The following is a 13,709-nucleotide window of genomic DNA, read 5'->3' as shown; positions in this document are numbered from 1 at the left end:
CTGTAAGTGTGTGAGTTTTGATAAATTTTAACTTTTTATAATAGATTTGTGTATATTTTATGGTAGTAAATGATAAAAATAGACTAGTATCTACAAGTATTTTATGTATTTATGACATACCCAATCTTAAGTTTTTGAGTGTTTCTGGCTAGGCAGCTCATCTGTGTTTTTCCAAAGTGTCACAAATCTTAAAAAATTTTTCCAATATATTTTTTAAAAAATCCATGTATAAGTGGACTGGTGTAGCTGAAACCCGTGTTGTTCAAGGGTCACTTGTATGTATTTTCAAATAACTAGAAGAGAGAATACTGAATGTTCCTATAGCACAAAGAAGTGATAAATGTTTCAGATGATGGATATGCTCATTACTCTAATCTGATCACTATAACCTGTATGTTCTGAAATATTACTATGAAACTGAAAAATACATACAATTATTATGTGCTAATTAAAAGATACAAAAATGAAAATAACAGCTGTGCAAAATAATAATAGCAACAATGTATTTGATGACTATGGCTATGGATAAGTGAAATGAATGACCACAATGTTACAAGGGAGAGTGGGAGGGGAAACTGGAGTTACAAAGTAATTGCAGGAAGTGGTATAGTGTTATTTGAATGAGGACTTAGATAGATTAGTTGTAAATGTACATTGCAAACTCAAGGGCAATAACTAAAAGTTTTTTTTAAGAAGCAGGTATAATTGATCTGCTAAGAGAAGAGAAAAAATGAAATCATACCAAATAGCTAAAACCAGAGAAGACAGAAAAATAGAAGATAAAAACAATAACAACAACAACAGAACAAGGGTAATGAATAGGAAACAGTAACATATATGGTAGATATTAATCCAACTGTATCAGTAATCAGTTTAAATGTCAATGATCTAAACACATCAATTAAAAGACAGGTTGTCAGAGTGGATCCAAAAGCAAGACCGAACTATATGTTGTCTACAGGAAGCCCACTTTGAACCATATAAAAACACAGATACATTAAAAGTAGAGATAGAGAAAGATATACCATGCTAACACTAATGAAGGGGAAGTAAGGTAGTTATATTGATTTCAGACTAAGAAGACTTCAGAGTAAGGAAAATTATTGGGAATTAAGAGGAGCATTACATAAAGATAAAGAAGTCACAGTCTCCCAAAACTCTCACAAGGAAAAATAGATAATATGAATAGACCTGTATCTATTAATGAAATTGAATCAATAATTAATAATCATCTAAAACAGAAAGCACCAAGCCCAGATGGGTCCACTGAAGAATTCTACTAAACATATAGGAAGAAATTAAACCAATTCCACCATGTCTTTCAGAAAATAGTGGAAGAAATACTTCCTAACTGGTTCTTTGAGGTCAGTATTACCTAATACCAGAGCCAAGCAAGACATTACAAGAAAGGAAAACTGCAATTCAAAATCTTTCATAAAAACAGATGCAAAAATCCTCAACAAAAGGAGCATAATATTAGCAACAAAATATTAGCAAATCAAATCCAATAATGTATGGAAAGAATTATACACCATGATTAAGCAAGATTTATTGTAGGTATGAAAGGCTGATTTAACAAGTGAAAATTAATTAATGTAATTCATCATAGCAAGAGAGTAAAGAAGTAAAACCATATGATCCTATCAAAATATGCAGAAAAAACATTTGAGAGCTGGGCACAGTGGTTCACACCTACAATCCCAGCACTTTGGGAGACCAAGGCAGGCAGCTCACTTGAGGTCAGGAGTTCATGACTAGCCTGGCCAACATGGTAAAACCCTGTCTCTACTAAAAATACAAAAATTAGCCAGGCTTGATGGCAAGTACCTGTAATCCCAGCTACTCGGAAGGCTGAGGCAGGAGAATCAATTGACCCCAGGAGGTGGAGGTTGCAGTGAGCCGAGACGAGATAGAACCACTGTACTCCAGCCTGGATGAGAGATCAAGAATCTGCCTCAAAAAAAAAAAAAAAAAAAAAAAAGCAAAAGACCTGAACAGACATTTCACCAAAGAAGATATATAGTTGGCAAATAAGAATAGGAAAAGATGCTCAACATCACATTTCATTAGGAAATTCCAAATTAAAATGAAATATCACTAAACACTATTAAAACGGCCACTTTCCAAAATAGGCAACATGAACTCTTATTCATTACTGGTGGAGATGCTAAATGTTACGGCCACTCAGGAAGACAGTTTGGTAGTTTTTTACAAAACTAAACATACTCTTACCATACAATCCAGCTGTTGCACACCTGGTACTTACCCAAAGGAGTTGAAAACTTATGTTCACACAAAAACTTACACATGAATGTTTGTAGCATATTTATTCATAATTGCCCAAACTTAGGAGTAACTAAGATGTCCATCAGTAGGTTAATGAATAAACTGTAGTACATCCAAACAATGGAATATAATTCAGCACTAAAAAGAAATAAGCCATCAAGCCATGAAAAGACATGGAGGAATCTTATTACTAAGAGAAAAAAAGCCCATCTGAAAAGGCATACATAGTGCATAATTCCAACTATACAACCCTCTGGAAATGACAAAACTAACCATGGAGATAACAAAAGAATCAGTGATTGGCAGGGTTGAGGGGAGGGAGGGCTGAACAAATAGAACATAGAGGATTTTTAGAGCAGTGAAACTATAATGATAGACATGACATTATACACTTGTCAAAATTGATAGGTACATAACAACCAGAGTGAAGCCTGATGTTAGCTATGAACTTACTTATGAGTGACAATGATATGTCAATGAAAGCTCATAGATTCTAACAAATATATCACACTGGTAAGGGGTTTTGTTAGTGCAGGAGGTTGTATATAAGAAATCTCTGTGTCTTCTGCTCAGTTTTGCTGTGGATCTAAAGTTGCTCTACAAAATAAAGCCTTTTCAAAAAAAAGGACGGGCAAGACATAGAAAACTATGAAACATTATAGAGTGAAATGAAAAAGAACTAAGGAAAATGGAGTGACATATTATGTTCTTAGACTGAAACACTCAATATTATAAAATTGTTAATTTCCCACAAACTGATTTACAGTTCCAATGCACTCCTAATCAAAACTTCAGCATATTACTAGGTATCTTTCCACTTTGGACTTGACTGGATGATGCTAATATTTATATGGAAATGCAAAGATCCAAGAATAAGAAAGACACTCTTGTATAAAAGAAGAACAAACAAATGCAACAAAAATAAAGATAAATAGATGGGACTTAATTAAACTAAAAACCTTCTGCACAGCAAAAGAAATAATCAGCAGAGTTAACAGATAATCCACAGAGTGGGAGAAAATCATCACAATCTATACATCTGGCAAAGGATTAATATCCAGAATCTACGAAGAACTCAAACAAATTAGCAAGAAAACAACAACAACAACAACAACAAACAATCTCATTAAAAAAGTGGGCCAAGGACATGAATAGACAATTCTCAAAAGAAGATATATGGTCAACAGGCATATAGAAAAATGGCCAACAAGCATATGGAAAAATGCTCAACATCACTAATTATCAGGGAAATGCAAATCGAAACCACAACATGATACCACCTCACTCCTGCAAGAATGGCCATTAAAAAAAAAAAAATAGATGTTGGCATGGATGTGGTGAAAAGGGTACACTTTTACACTGTTGGTGGGAATGTAAACTAGTACAACCACTATAGAAAACAGTGTGGAGATTCTTTAAAGAGCTAAAAGTAGATCTACTGTTTGATCCAGCAATCCCACTACTCAGCATCTACCCAGAGGAAAAGAAGTCAGTATATGAAAAAGACACCTTACACGTGTTTATAGCAGCACAATTTGCAATTGCAAAAGTATGAAACCAGCCCCAATGTCCATCAATCAACAAGTAGATAAAGAAAATGCAATATATATATATATACCACGAAATACTACTCAGCCATAAAAAGGAACAAAATAATGGCATTTGCAGCAACCTGGATGGAATTGGAGACTATTACTTTATTTATTTATTTTTAGACAGAGTCTCACTCTGTAGCCCAAGCTGGAATGCAGTGGCACTATCTCGGCTTACTGCAACCTTTGCCTCCAAGGCTCAACCGATTCTTGCCTCAGCCTCCTGAGTAGCTGGGATTACAGGCATGCGCCACCACGCCTGGCTAATTTTTTTGTATTTTTAGTAGAGACAGAGTTTCACGATGTTGCCCTGGGTGGTCTTGAGCTCTTGAACTCAGGTGATCCACTTGCCTCGGCCTCCCAAAGTGCTGGGATTACAGGCATTAGCCACCACACCTGGCCTGGAGACTATTATTCTAAGCGAAGTAACTCACTTCACTTACTGTAATGTAAAAGCAAACTTCTTATGTTCTTACTCATATAAGGGAGCTATGCCATGAGGTCATAAAGGCATAAGAATGGTACATTGGACTTTGGGGACTTGGGAGAAACTGTGGGGGGGGCAGTGGAGAGGGATAAGAGACTACACATAGGTGCTCTGGTGATGGGTGCACCAAAATCTCAGAAATCACCACTAAAGAACTTATTCATGTAACCAAACACCACCAGTTCCCCCAAAAACCAGTTGAAATAAATAAAAAATTAAAGAACAAGATGAAACACTATCAGACATCAAGATTAATTACAGACAAACACATTAATGGAACTGAATAGACAGTCCAGAAACAGATCTAGACATATGAATGTATTATTTATGGCAAGGAAGGCACTACAGAGCAGTAGGGAAAAGGCCAGTCTTTTCAACAAGTGGAGAGCTACATGGAAAAAATGTAAAATTTGACATTTCCTTAGACCATGCACACACATCAGTTGCATGTGGCTTGTACATCTAAATGTGAAAGGCATAATAAAGCTTCCAGATGGTTATATAGGAGAATACCTTCATAATATTGGGCTGTGAAAAGAGTTTTCACAAAGCAAGAACCATAAATCAGACTATATTAAAATTAAGAACTTGTGTTCAGCAAAAGGCAGCATTAAGAGAAAGAGAAAGCAAACTAGAGTGAGTGCCAATTTGTCACACAATTAAATAATTGTCAAGGGATTTGTGTCTAGAATATATAAAGAACTCATACAAATCCCTAAGAAAAACCCCATAAATAGGCAAGTGATGTGAAGAAGTACACTAGAAGATTTCCAAGTGGCCTATAAACATGAACTAGTGTTCAACTTCATTAGTCATCAGAGAAATATAAATTCAAACCATGATTCAATAATATGTACCACATACCAAAATAGATTTCTTTTAAACAATATAAAACATTGGTGGGGGCCAGGCGCGGTGGCTCACGCCTGTAATACCAGCACTTTGGGAGGCCGAGGTGGGCAGATCACGAGGTCAGGAGTTTGAGACCAGCCTGGCCAACATAGTGAAACCCTGTCTCTACTAAAAATACAAAAGTTAGCCAGGCATGGTTGTACACACCTGTAGTTCCAGCTACTCTGGAGGCTGAGGCAGGAGAATCGCTTGAACCCAGGAGGCAGAGGTTGTGGTGAGCCGAGATCCCACAACTGCACTCCAGCCTGGGCAACAGAGCGAGACTCCATCTCAAAACAAACAACAACAACAACAACAAAAATAACAAAAATAAAACGTTGGTGGGGATCTAGTGCAATGGAACGCTCAAATTCTGTTAATGGGATGTAAACTGGTACAATCATTCTGGAAAACAATTTGTAACTTTCTTTCTAGGCATCTTCCCAACAGAAATGTGTGCACGTGTGCCCCTACATTTATACACAAGATTGTTCATAGCACAATTACTTACACTAGTGCCAAACTGGAAACAACCCATCTGTTCATTGAGTAGACAGGTAAACATCAATGTATTCTTCTAATGGAATACTGTAAAGCAGTCACAGCAAATGAACTAGCCTCATGCTACGACACGGATGAGTCTCATGAAAGTAATGTTGAGGAAAAGAAGCCAGATAAAAGAATAAAGAATACATATTACTTGCTTATATACGTCAAACTAAACTGCAGTGTTTTAAGTGAGTATAGTAGTTACCTTTTTGGGGAGTAAGGAGGTGGTAACTGAAAGGAGTACAAGTGCTTCAAGGATGGTGGGGAAATGTTCTATTTCATCACCAGATCTTCCCTTTGTAAGAATTTGTTGAACTGTACATTAATACTCTGTGAACTTTTCTGTGTTATGTAAATTTTAAAAATTAAATAAACACCAATACTATTGTAGAAGCTATTGTTATCAGTGAAATGCACAAGTAAAATCATGACTTAAGCAAAGAAAAATACAGCCTTCTGTGAGAAGATACATTTACAGATTTGATTTTCCAGGGAGGTTTTAAAAATAAATAAGTTATGGAAAAAGCAAGTAACTTACAGAAGAAGATTGGCACATAATAAAAAGGAAAATAACAGCTTGTCCTTCTCAAATAGTGATCGGCATATATTACAATATAAGTTGTATGTGAAGTGGTCATTTAAATATCGTAGGCGCTTTTCCAAAATCTTGGATTTGTTACTAAAAGTTAAAAAGAAGGAAAATGTATTGTCAAACAAAACTAGGAAAATATAAGCAATGTGAATTAACATATGCACTTTTTATTTTACGAAAGTATCACTATTAAAAACATATAAAGACACACACATGAGGGCACGTAAAACTGGTGAAATCTGAATAAGCTCTATGGGTTGTAACCATGTCAGTTTCTTGGTTGTACTATAGGCAAGATACTAGCATTGGAGAAACAAAATGAAAGGTACATGAAACCTCTCTGCACATATTTTTCTGTGTGCAACTTGTCATGAGTCCATAAGTATTTTAAAATAAAAAGTTTTAAAATGTAGGGTATAATTCTCTGAGAAAGTGAAATATGGCTTATACCATCTCTCTATTTTCCAAATCCTAAATATCTTATTCTGCCTCACAGTGACTGAAAACAATCAGTTAATTTTAAAAAACATGCCTATTAAATCTCTATTAGTGTAAGGCTCTATGCTAGGGAGGGAAGTGTAAGAGACAAAGAATTATGAAACATTTGCCTGCCCCAAATAAGCATAAAATCTAGAGAAAGATCCACATATTTTAAAAATGCATGAAAAGGTCAGGCACGGTGCCTCTTGCCTGTAATCCCAGCACTTTAGGAGGCCGAGGTGGGTGGATCATTTGAGGTCAGAAGTTTGAGACCAGCTTGGCCAACATGGTGAAACCTCATCTCTACTAAAAATACAAAAATTAGCCACGGGTGGTGGTACAATCCTGTAATCCCAGCTACAAGGGAGGCTGAGGCAGGAGAATTGCTTGAACCCAGGAGGCGGAGGTTGTAGTGTGAGATCACGCCATTGCACTTGAACCTGGGTAATGGAATAAGACTCCGTCTCAAAAAGAAAAAAAATACATAAAAAGTCAGAAAACATATGGATAAATGTAATTACTGGATGGAGTGATGACTGATATTCTTTATACTTTCATATTCCAAAAAATGTTTATAATAAGCATATATTGCTTTCAATTTTTTTAGTTCAATTTAAAAATATAATACCTATGGGAATATAAAATGATGTAGCCATTCTAAAAAATAGTTTGGCATTTTATTATTATTATTATTTTTTTGAGACAGGGTCTCACCCTGTCACCCAGGCTGGAGTGCAGTAGCATGATCACAGCTCACTGCAACCTCTACCTCCTGGGCTCAAGTAATCTTCCCATCTCAGCCTCCTAAGTAGCTGGGACTACAAGTGCATGGCACCATGCTCAGCTAGTTGTTTTTTTTTTTTTTTTTTGTAGAGATGAGGTTTCACTATGTTGCCCAGGCTGTCACTTTCTTTAAAAAATTTTTAAAAACTCAACTAAAGAGCTTCTGCACAGCAAAAGAAACTATCAACAGAGTAAACAGACAGCCCACACAATGGGAGAAAATATTTTCAAACTGTACATCTGACAAAGATCTAATATCCAAAATCTATAAGAAACTTAAATTAATTAACAAGCATAAAACTAACAACCCCATTAAAAAGTAGGCAAAGGACATAGACACTTTTCAAAAGAAGACATACACACATGGCCAAAAAGCATATGAAAAAATGCTTAAAATCATTAATCATTAGAGAAATGCGAATCAAAACCACAATGAGATACCATCTTGCACCAGTCAGAACGGCTATAATTAAAAAGCAAAAAAAAAAAAAAAGCAGAAGCTGGCAAAGTTGTGGAGCAAAGGGAATACTTATACACTGCTGGTGGGAATGTAAATTAGTTCACCATGGAAAGCAGTTTGGAGATTTCTCAAAGAGCTTAAAACAGAACTACCATTTGACCCAGCAATCCATTATTGGGTATATACACAAAGGAATATAAATTGTCCTACCATAAAGACACATATATGTATGTTTATCACAGCACTATTCACAATATCAAAGATCTGGAATCAACCTAGATGCCTGTCAATCGTAGACTAGATAAAACTAATGTGGTACAGATACAACATGGAATACAACACAGCCACCAAAAAGAATGAACTCGTGTCCTTTGCAGCAACACGGATGGAGCTGGAGACCATTATCCTAAGCAAACTAATGCAGGAACAGAAAACCAAATACTGCATGTTCTCACTTATATAACATGAGTACACTTGGACAAAAGGAAGGGAACAATAGACACTGGGGCCTACTCAAAGGTGGAGAGTGGGAGGACGGTGAGGTTCAAAAAACTACCTTTCAGGTATCATGCTCATTACCTGAGTGACCAAATAATCTGTATATTAACCCCCTGTGACATGTAGTTTACCTGTATAACAAACCTGCATATGTACCCCTGAACCTAAAAGCTTAAAAAGAGAGTCCTCAATAAACCCTATGTCTTGTTTGCAAAAAAAAAAAAAAGAAAAAAAATCTAAACAAACAACTGCTACATAACCCAGCAATTGCACTCCTGGGTATTTATCTCAGAGAAATAAAAATTTCTATTCACAAATATATGTACATGAATGTTTATAGCACTTTTATTCATAGTAACCCCAAACTGGAAATAATTCAGAAGTCCTTCAACAGGTAAACGATTAAACAGATTTTAATCTGTGGTAAATTCATGCTATGAAATATTTCTCAGCCATCAAAAAGAGCCAAATATTTATACACATAGCAACCTGAACGAATTCCTGGAGAATTATGCTGAGTAAAAAAAGCCAATCTCAAAAAGTTACATGCCATATGATTCCATTTACATAAAATTTTTGAAGTAACGAAAGTATAGAAATGGAGAACAGGTTAGTGGTTGCCAAGGGTTACGGAAGAGGTAAGGATGGGAAGGAAGTGGGTATAGCTATAAAAGAGCAACACAGATATCCTTGTGGTGGTAGAAATATTCTGTATCTTGACTGTATTAATGTCATTATCATGGTTGTGATATTGTTCTACAGGTTTTCAAAATGTCACCATTGGGGCAACTGGGTAAAAGGTACATGAGATCCTTATTATTTCTCATAATTGCATGTGAATCTACACTTAACTCAAAATTAAAAATTTGATTTTTAAAAAGTAATACATAAGACCATGGGAATGGGATGAAAGGGATGGTGGTATTGACACTTCTCTGAGTAGATATTTTTGTACAGGATTGAATTTTGGAGTCATTAATGGTGTCTGTACTCAAACATATAATAAAGTTAAAGTCAACAAAGATGAAGAAAAATCCTAAAATGAAACATAAAAATAAACAAATGAACTTAACTGTATTTCACATGAATAACATCTCATGTTGAAGGCAGAAAAACTAACCCAAGTAACTTGAATATAGCATTTTATGCCTAAATTTTTTTTAACTTTAAGTTTTTGTGTGAACATATGCAATCAATTCTCTTGGGTATATACCCAGGAGTGGAATTGCTGGGTCACATGGCAAATCTAAGTTTAATATTTTGAAGAACTTCCAAAGTGGCCACATTATTTTAAAATCCAACCAGCAGTGTAAGAGGATTCCAATTATTCCACATCTCACCAAAACTTGATACTGACATTTTTATGTCAATTCTTTAACTTGAATTTCCTTCATCATATGGGTTGCATAAATTCAAATTCCAAATGCCAACTGAGAAGGGATTTCAATCACTCAGCAGAGGTTATTCTACCAAGAGTCAATGTAGAAATTTCTTACAGCATACATGATTGGCTCAAGTTGTATTTTTATTTTACTTAAAAAGTACAGCAGTTACTAAATACCAGACATTGTTATAAACACTTTATAAATATTATCTCATTTAATTCTCAAAAACTCAAAAGGTAGCTACTATTATTATCCCAATTTTATAGATAAGAAAAATTGCGGCAATTACCTCATGTTAACGAACTTGCCTGTAGGCATGCAACTAGTATGTGGCAGAACTGAGGTGTAATCCTCAACTCCAGTCTGACTCCAAAATTTGCATACATTCATTAAGTGATTAAAGTGCAAATATCCAGAAAACTATTAGAAATGTGGGGCCAGGTGCAGTGGCTCACTCCTGTAATCTCAGCACTTATGGAGACTGAGTCAGGCAGATTTCTTGAGTCCAGGAGTTCGAGAGCAGCCTAGGCAACATGGTGAAACCCCATCTCTACAAAAAAATTCAAAAATTAGCCAGACATAGTGGTGTGCACCTGTACTCTGAAGGCTGAGGTGGGTGGATCACCTGAGCCCGGGAGGTTGAGGCTGCAGTGAGCTGTGATTGTGCCACTGCACTCTAGCCTGGGTGACAGAGTGACACTTGTCTCAAAAATAAATAAATTAATTAAATTAAATAAAGAAAAAAGAAATGTGGGACTGAAGCCTTTTAGAGACCTCAAGGTTGGAGAAAGATACACTAGAGTTGCGAGGAAAAACAAATCATGTGCCTGCCTCACTGAAATATTTAAAAGAGACAAGAAAAAAAACTAGAGTTAATCCCTCCATGCCTAAATCTTGAGTAGGAGTGAAACAACAACTTAAAATAGAAAGAAGATTTTTATTATCTTTCATATGTCTTTTTTTCTTTCACTTTTCCACTTTTTTATATTTTTAGTTTTTGAGACAGTCTCACTCTGTTGCCCAGGCTGGAGAGCAGGGGTGCCATATTGGCTCATTGCAATATCCGCCTCCTGAGTTGAAGCGATTCTCCTGCCTCAGCCTCCTGAGTAGCTGGGATTACAGGCACCTGCCACCATGCTTGGCTAATTTATGTATTTTTAGTAGATATGGGGTTTCACCATGTTGGCCAGGCTGGTCTTGAACTCCTGACCTCAAGTGATCTGCCTGCCTCAGCCTCCCAAAGTGCTGAGATTACAGGTGTGAGCCACTGCACCTGGCCATTTTTTCAAATTTTTAATGTTCTGTAATGAATATACATCATGTAAGTTTTTTTAAAAAGTTACTTTTTAAATGGAATTACTTTTTAAATGGAAAGGGCTGTGAAAATCCAACCTTGGGAAGATGAATAAAGTGAGAGAATGTTTACCTGTCATGAATAGAGTTGATATAAAGGTTGACAAACCAGGTAAGAGAGTACTGATACATGGGATCAATATTAGCCAAGTCTGCAATGCTAAAGAATAATACTGATGAGTGTTTGGCGATGGGTCTATAGCCTTCTCGAGACTCTGCTATGTTGAGTTCTGTCTTTTCTGCAATCTAAGAGAAGAACAGAAAAAGCAAGATTAAGAAATAGGAAGAGTATTTTAATTATGTACTTTTCATATAATGAAGTTTATATATTTTTTAAAAATCTCAATTCAATAACATTATATGAATTTAAATATGGTTTACAAGAGAGGGCTTTATCATACTGAAAGCCAGAAATAAAGAAAACAAAAGGGGATGAACGAAAGAATTAGGGATAGAGGAAAGGGGAAGGAGAGAGAGGAAGAACAAGAGAGGAAAAAAGAAAAAATAAGTTTAAACTTTAGATAACAGTTTGATCAGCTACCAACCATCTCTTTCTTGAGACATACCAAATAAGAAAACTTTGCTTATTCTTTGACTGACTGATCAGTGTCTACCGTAGTCATTCACCTTCTTTTAACAGGTCAGAGATAAAGAGGGAGAGAGGGATGGAGAGCAAGTTTACATGTTTGTATACTTACGGTGTTAACTCATGTACTGGAACCCTGCACAGTCTGGCAAAGTAGGTATTCAAAACTATTTGCTGATTGATGGTTTTATACCCAAGGATGCTTTTTCAACTAGCTTCTCATATGTTTAATTTTCTAACTTAACAGGGCTGTAGATATTCAACCCCCAAGGAAAAATGTTCTCCAAGATAATAGCTCTCCAACTCAATCTGATAGGTTGATATTCTATAGAAAAAATGTTTCGAGCACTATTCCAACTCACTCTTCCTTCTTTGGTAATGCTATCCACAGACTCTGATGAATGGTACGCCTGTGTAGTCATGTTTATATCAAATCCTGTTTGTTGCTAATTTAATCAACAGGCAGGGATAAAACCAGATCCAAGATAAGGTAATCAAAAATTTCCCTAGAGAATTAAGACTTTAAAAGCCTCAGAAACTGAAGTTAGGTGGCATCGGCATTAGGAGTAAAAGGTAGTAGGACTTTTTCTACATGTTGGTTCCTACATGCTAGATAAGTATATGAAGAAAGAGATAAAAAAGTCTTAAAAGAAATTGGTCTTCAGTAGAGGGAAGCACAGAATGACCACACAGCCCCGGAAGTAGAGGAAGAGATAGAGAGCACAGAAACTTAAGGTCTTCCATTCATCCTTGAGGTCTGGATGTATATCCTATAATTGGGAAAATAAATTATTCCCTTGTATCTTTCTTATTTTAGCTAATTCAAGTGGGTTCCTGTTACTTGCAAACAAACTTTCCCCAAAATTATACTGTATAACCACAAATGAACTAAAAATAAGTTTGGAATCTCAGTCCTAACTATAAATAAGTAAAACAAAGTTATTGACAATGGGAATTAATGACATCTTATCTAAGAAAGCATAATTTAAGTATTCTCATTTAAACCTTTTGCTATTTAAACTTTGACTTTCAATTCAGATGCCATTTTGTAACTAACAGCAATAGCAAGCAGAAACAAACAGCAGATATAATTTTTATTTATTTTTATTTTTTCAAGAGGGAGTCTTGCTCTGTGATCCAAGCTGGAGTGCAGTGGCACGATCTCAGCTCACTACAACCTCCACCTTCTGGGTTCAAGCAATTCTCCTGCCTCAGCCTCCCAAGTAGCTGAGATTATAGGCATCCACCACCACACCTGGCTAATTTTTGTATTTTAGTAGAGATGGGGTTTCACCATGTTGGTCAGGCTAATCTCGAACTCTTGACCTCAGGTGATCCACCTGCTTTGGCCTCCCAAAGTGCTGGGATTACAGGCATGAGCCATTGCACCGGGCCATAATTTTTAAACATTAAATAATAACTTAATTCATATTCCATGGTTTGATCTATGTATACTTAAAAACAGTGTTTGCTAAACTTGAACCCTTAGCATGAAATACTAGGCTTAAGAAATATAAATACATTTTAAATATCATTTACCATTAATGGCCTAAAATCAAAGAACAAGATATTTTCTAAGAAATAAATACTGTGAGTTGGGCGCAGGGGCTCACACCTGTAATCCCAGCATTTTGGGAGGCTGAGGTGGGCAGATCACCTGAGGTCCGGAGTTTGAGACCAGCCTGACCAACATGGAGAAACCCCGTCTCTACTAAAAATACAACATTAGCCGGGCGTGGTGGCGCATGCCTGTAATCCCAGTTACTC

General features: G+C 36.0%; 1 protein-coding gene across 1 annotated transcript in view; it reads right to left on the bottom strand.

Moving 5' to 3' along the window:
* The window catches only part of DNAH12 (dynein, axonemal, heavy chain 12), a 261,319-nt gene that overhangs the window by 42,629 nt on the left and 204,981 nt on the right, over nt 1–13,709 (bottom strand). The window contains exons 59-60 of the mRNA XM_011998427.1: nt 11,430–11,602; nt 6,344–6,484 (exon numbers count right to left, since the gene is read on the bottom strand). Coding sequence (XP_011853817.1) covers nt 6,344–6,484; nt 11,430–11,602 — 314 coding nt within the window. The remainder of the gene's footprint in view (nt 1–6,343; nt 6,485–11,429; nt 11,603–13,709) is intronic.

Source organism: Mandrillus leucophaeus, unplaced genomic scaffold, assembly GCF_000951045.1.
Source record: "Mandrillus leucophaeus isolate KB7577 unplaced genomic scaffold, Mleu.le_1.0 Scaffold57, whole genome shotgun sequence".
NCBI classification, from domain to species: domain Eukaryota; kingdom Metazoa; phylum Chordata; class Mammalia; order Primates; family Cercopithecidae; genus Mandrillus; species Mandrillus leucophaeus.
The sequence above is the reverse complement of the archived record's forward strand: the minus strand, read 5'-3'. Positions and strand labels throughout refer to the sequence as shown.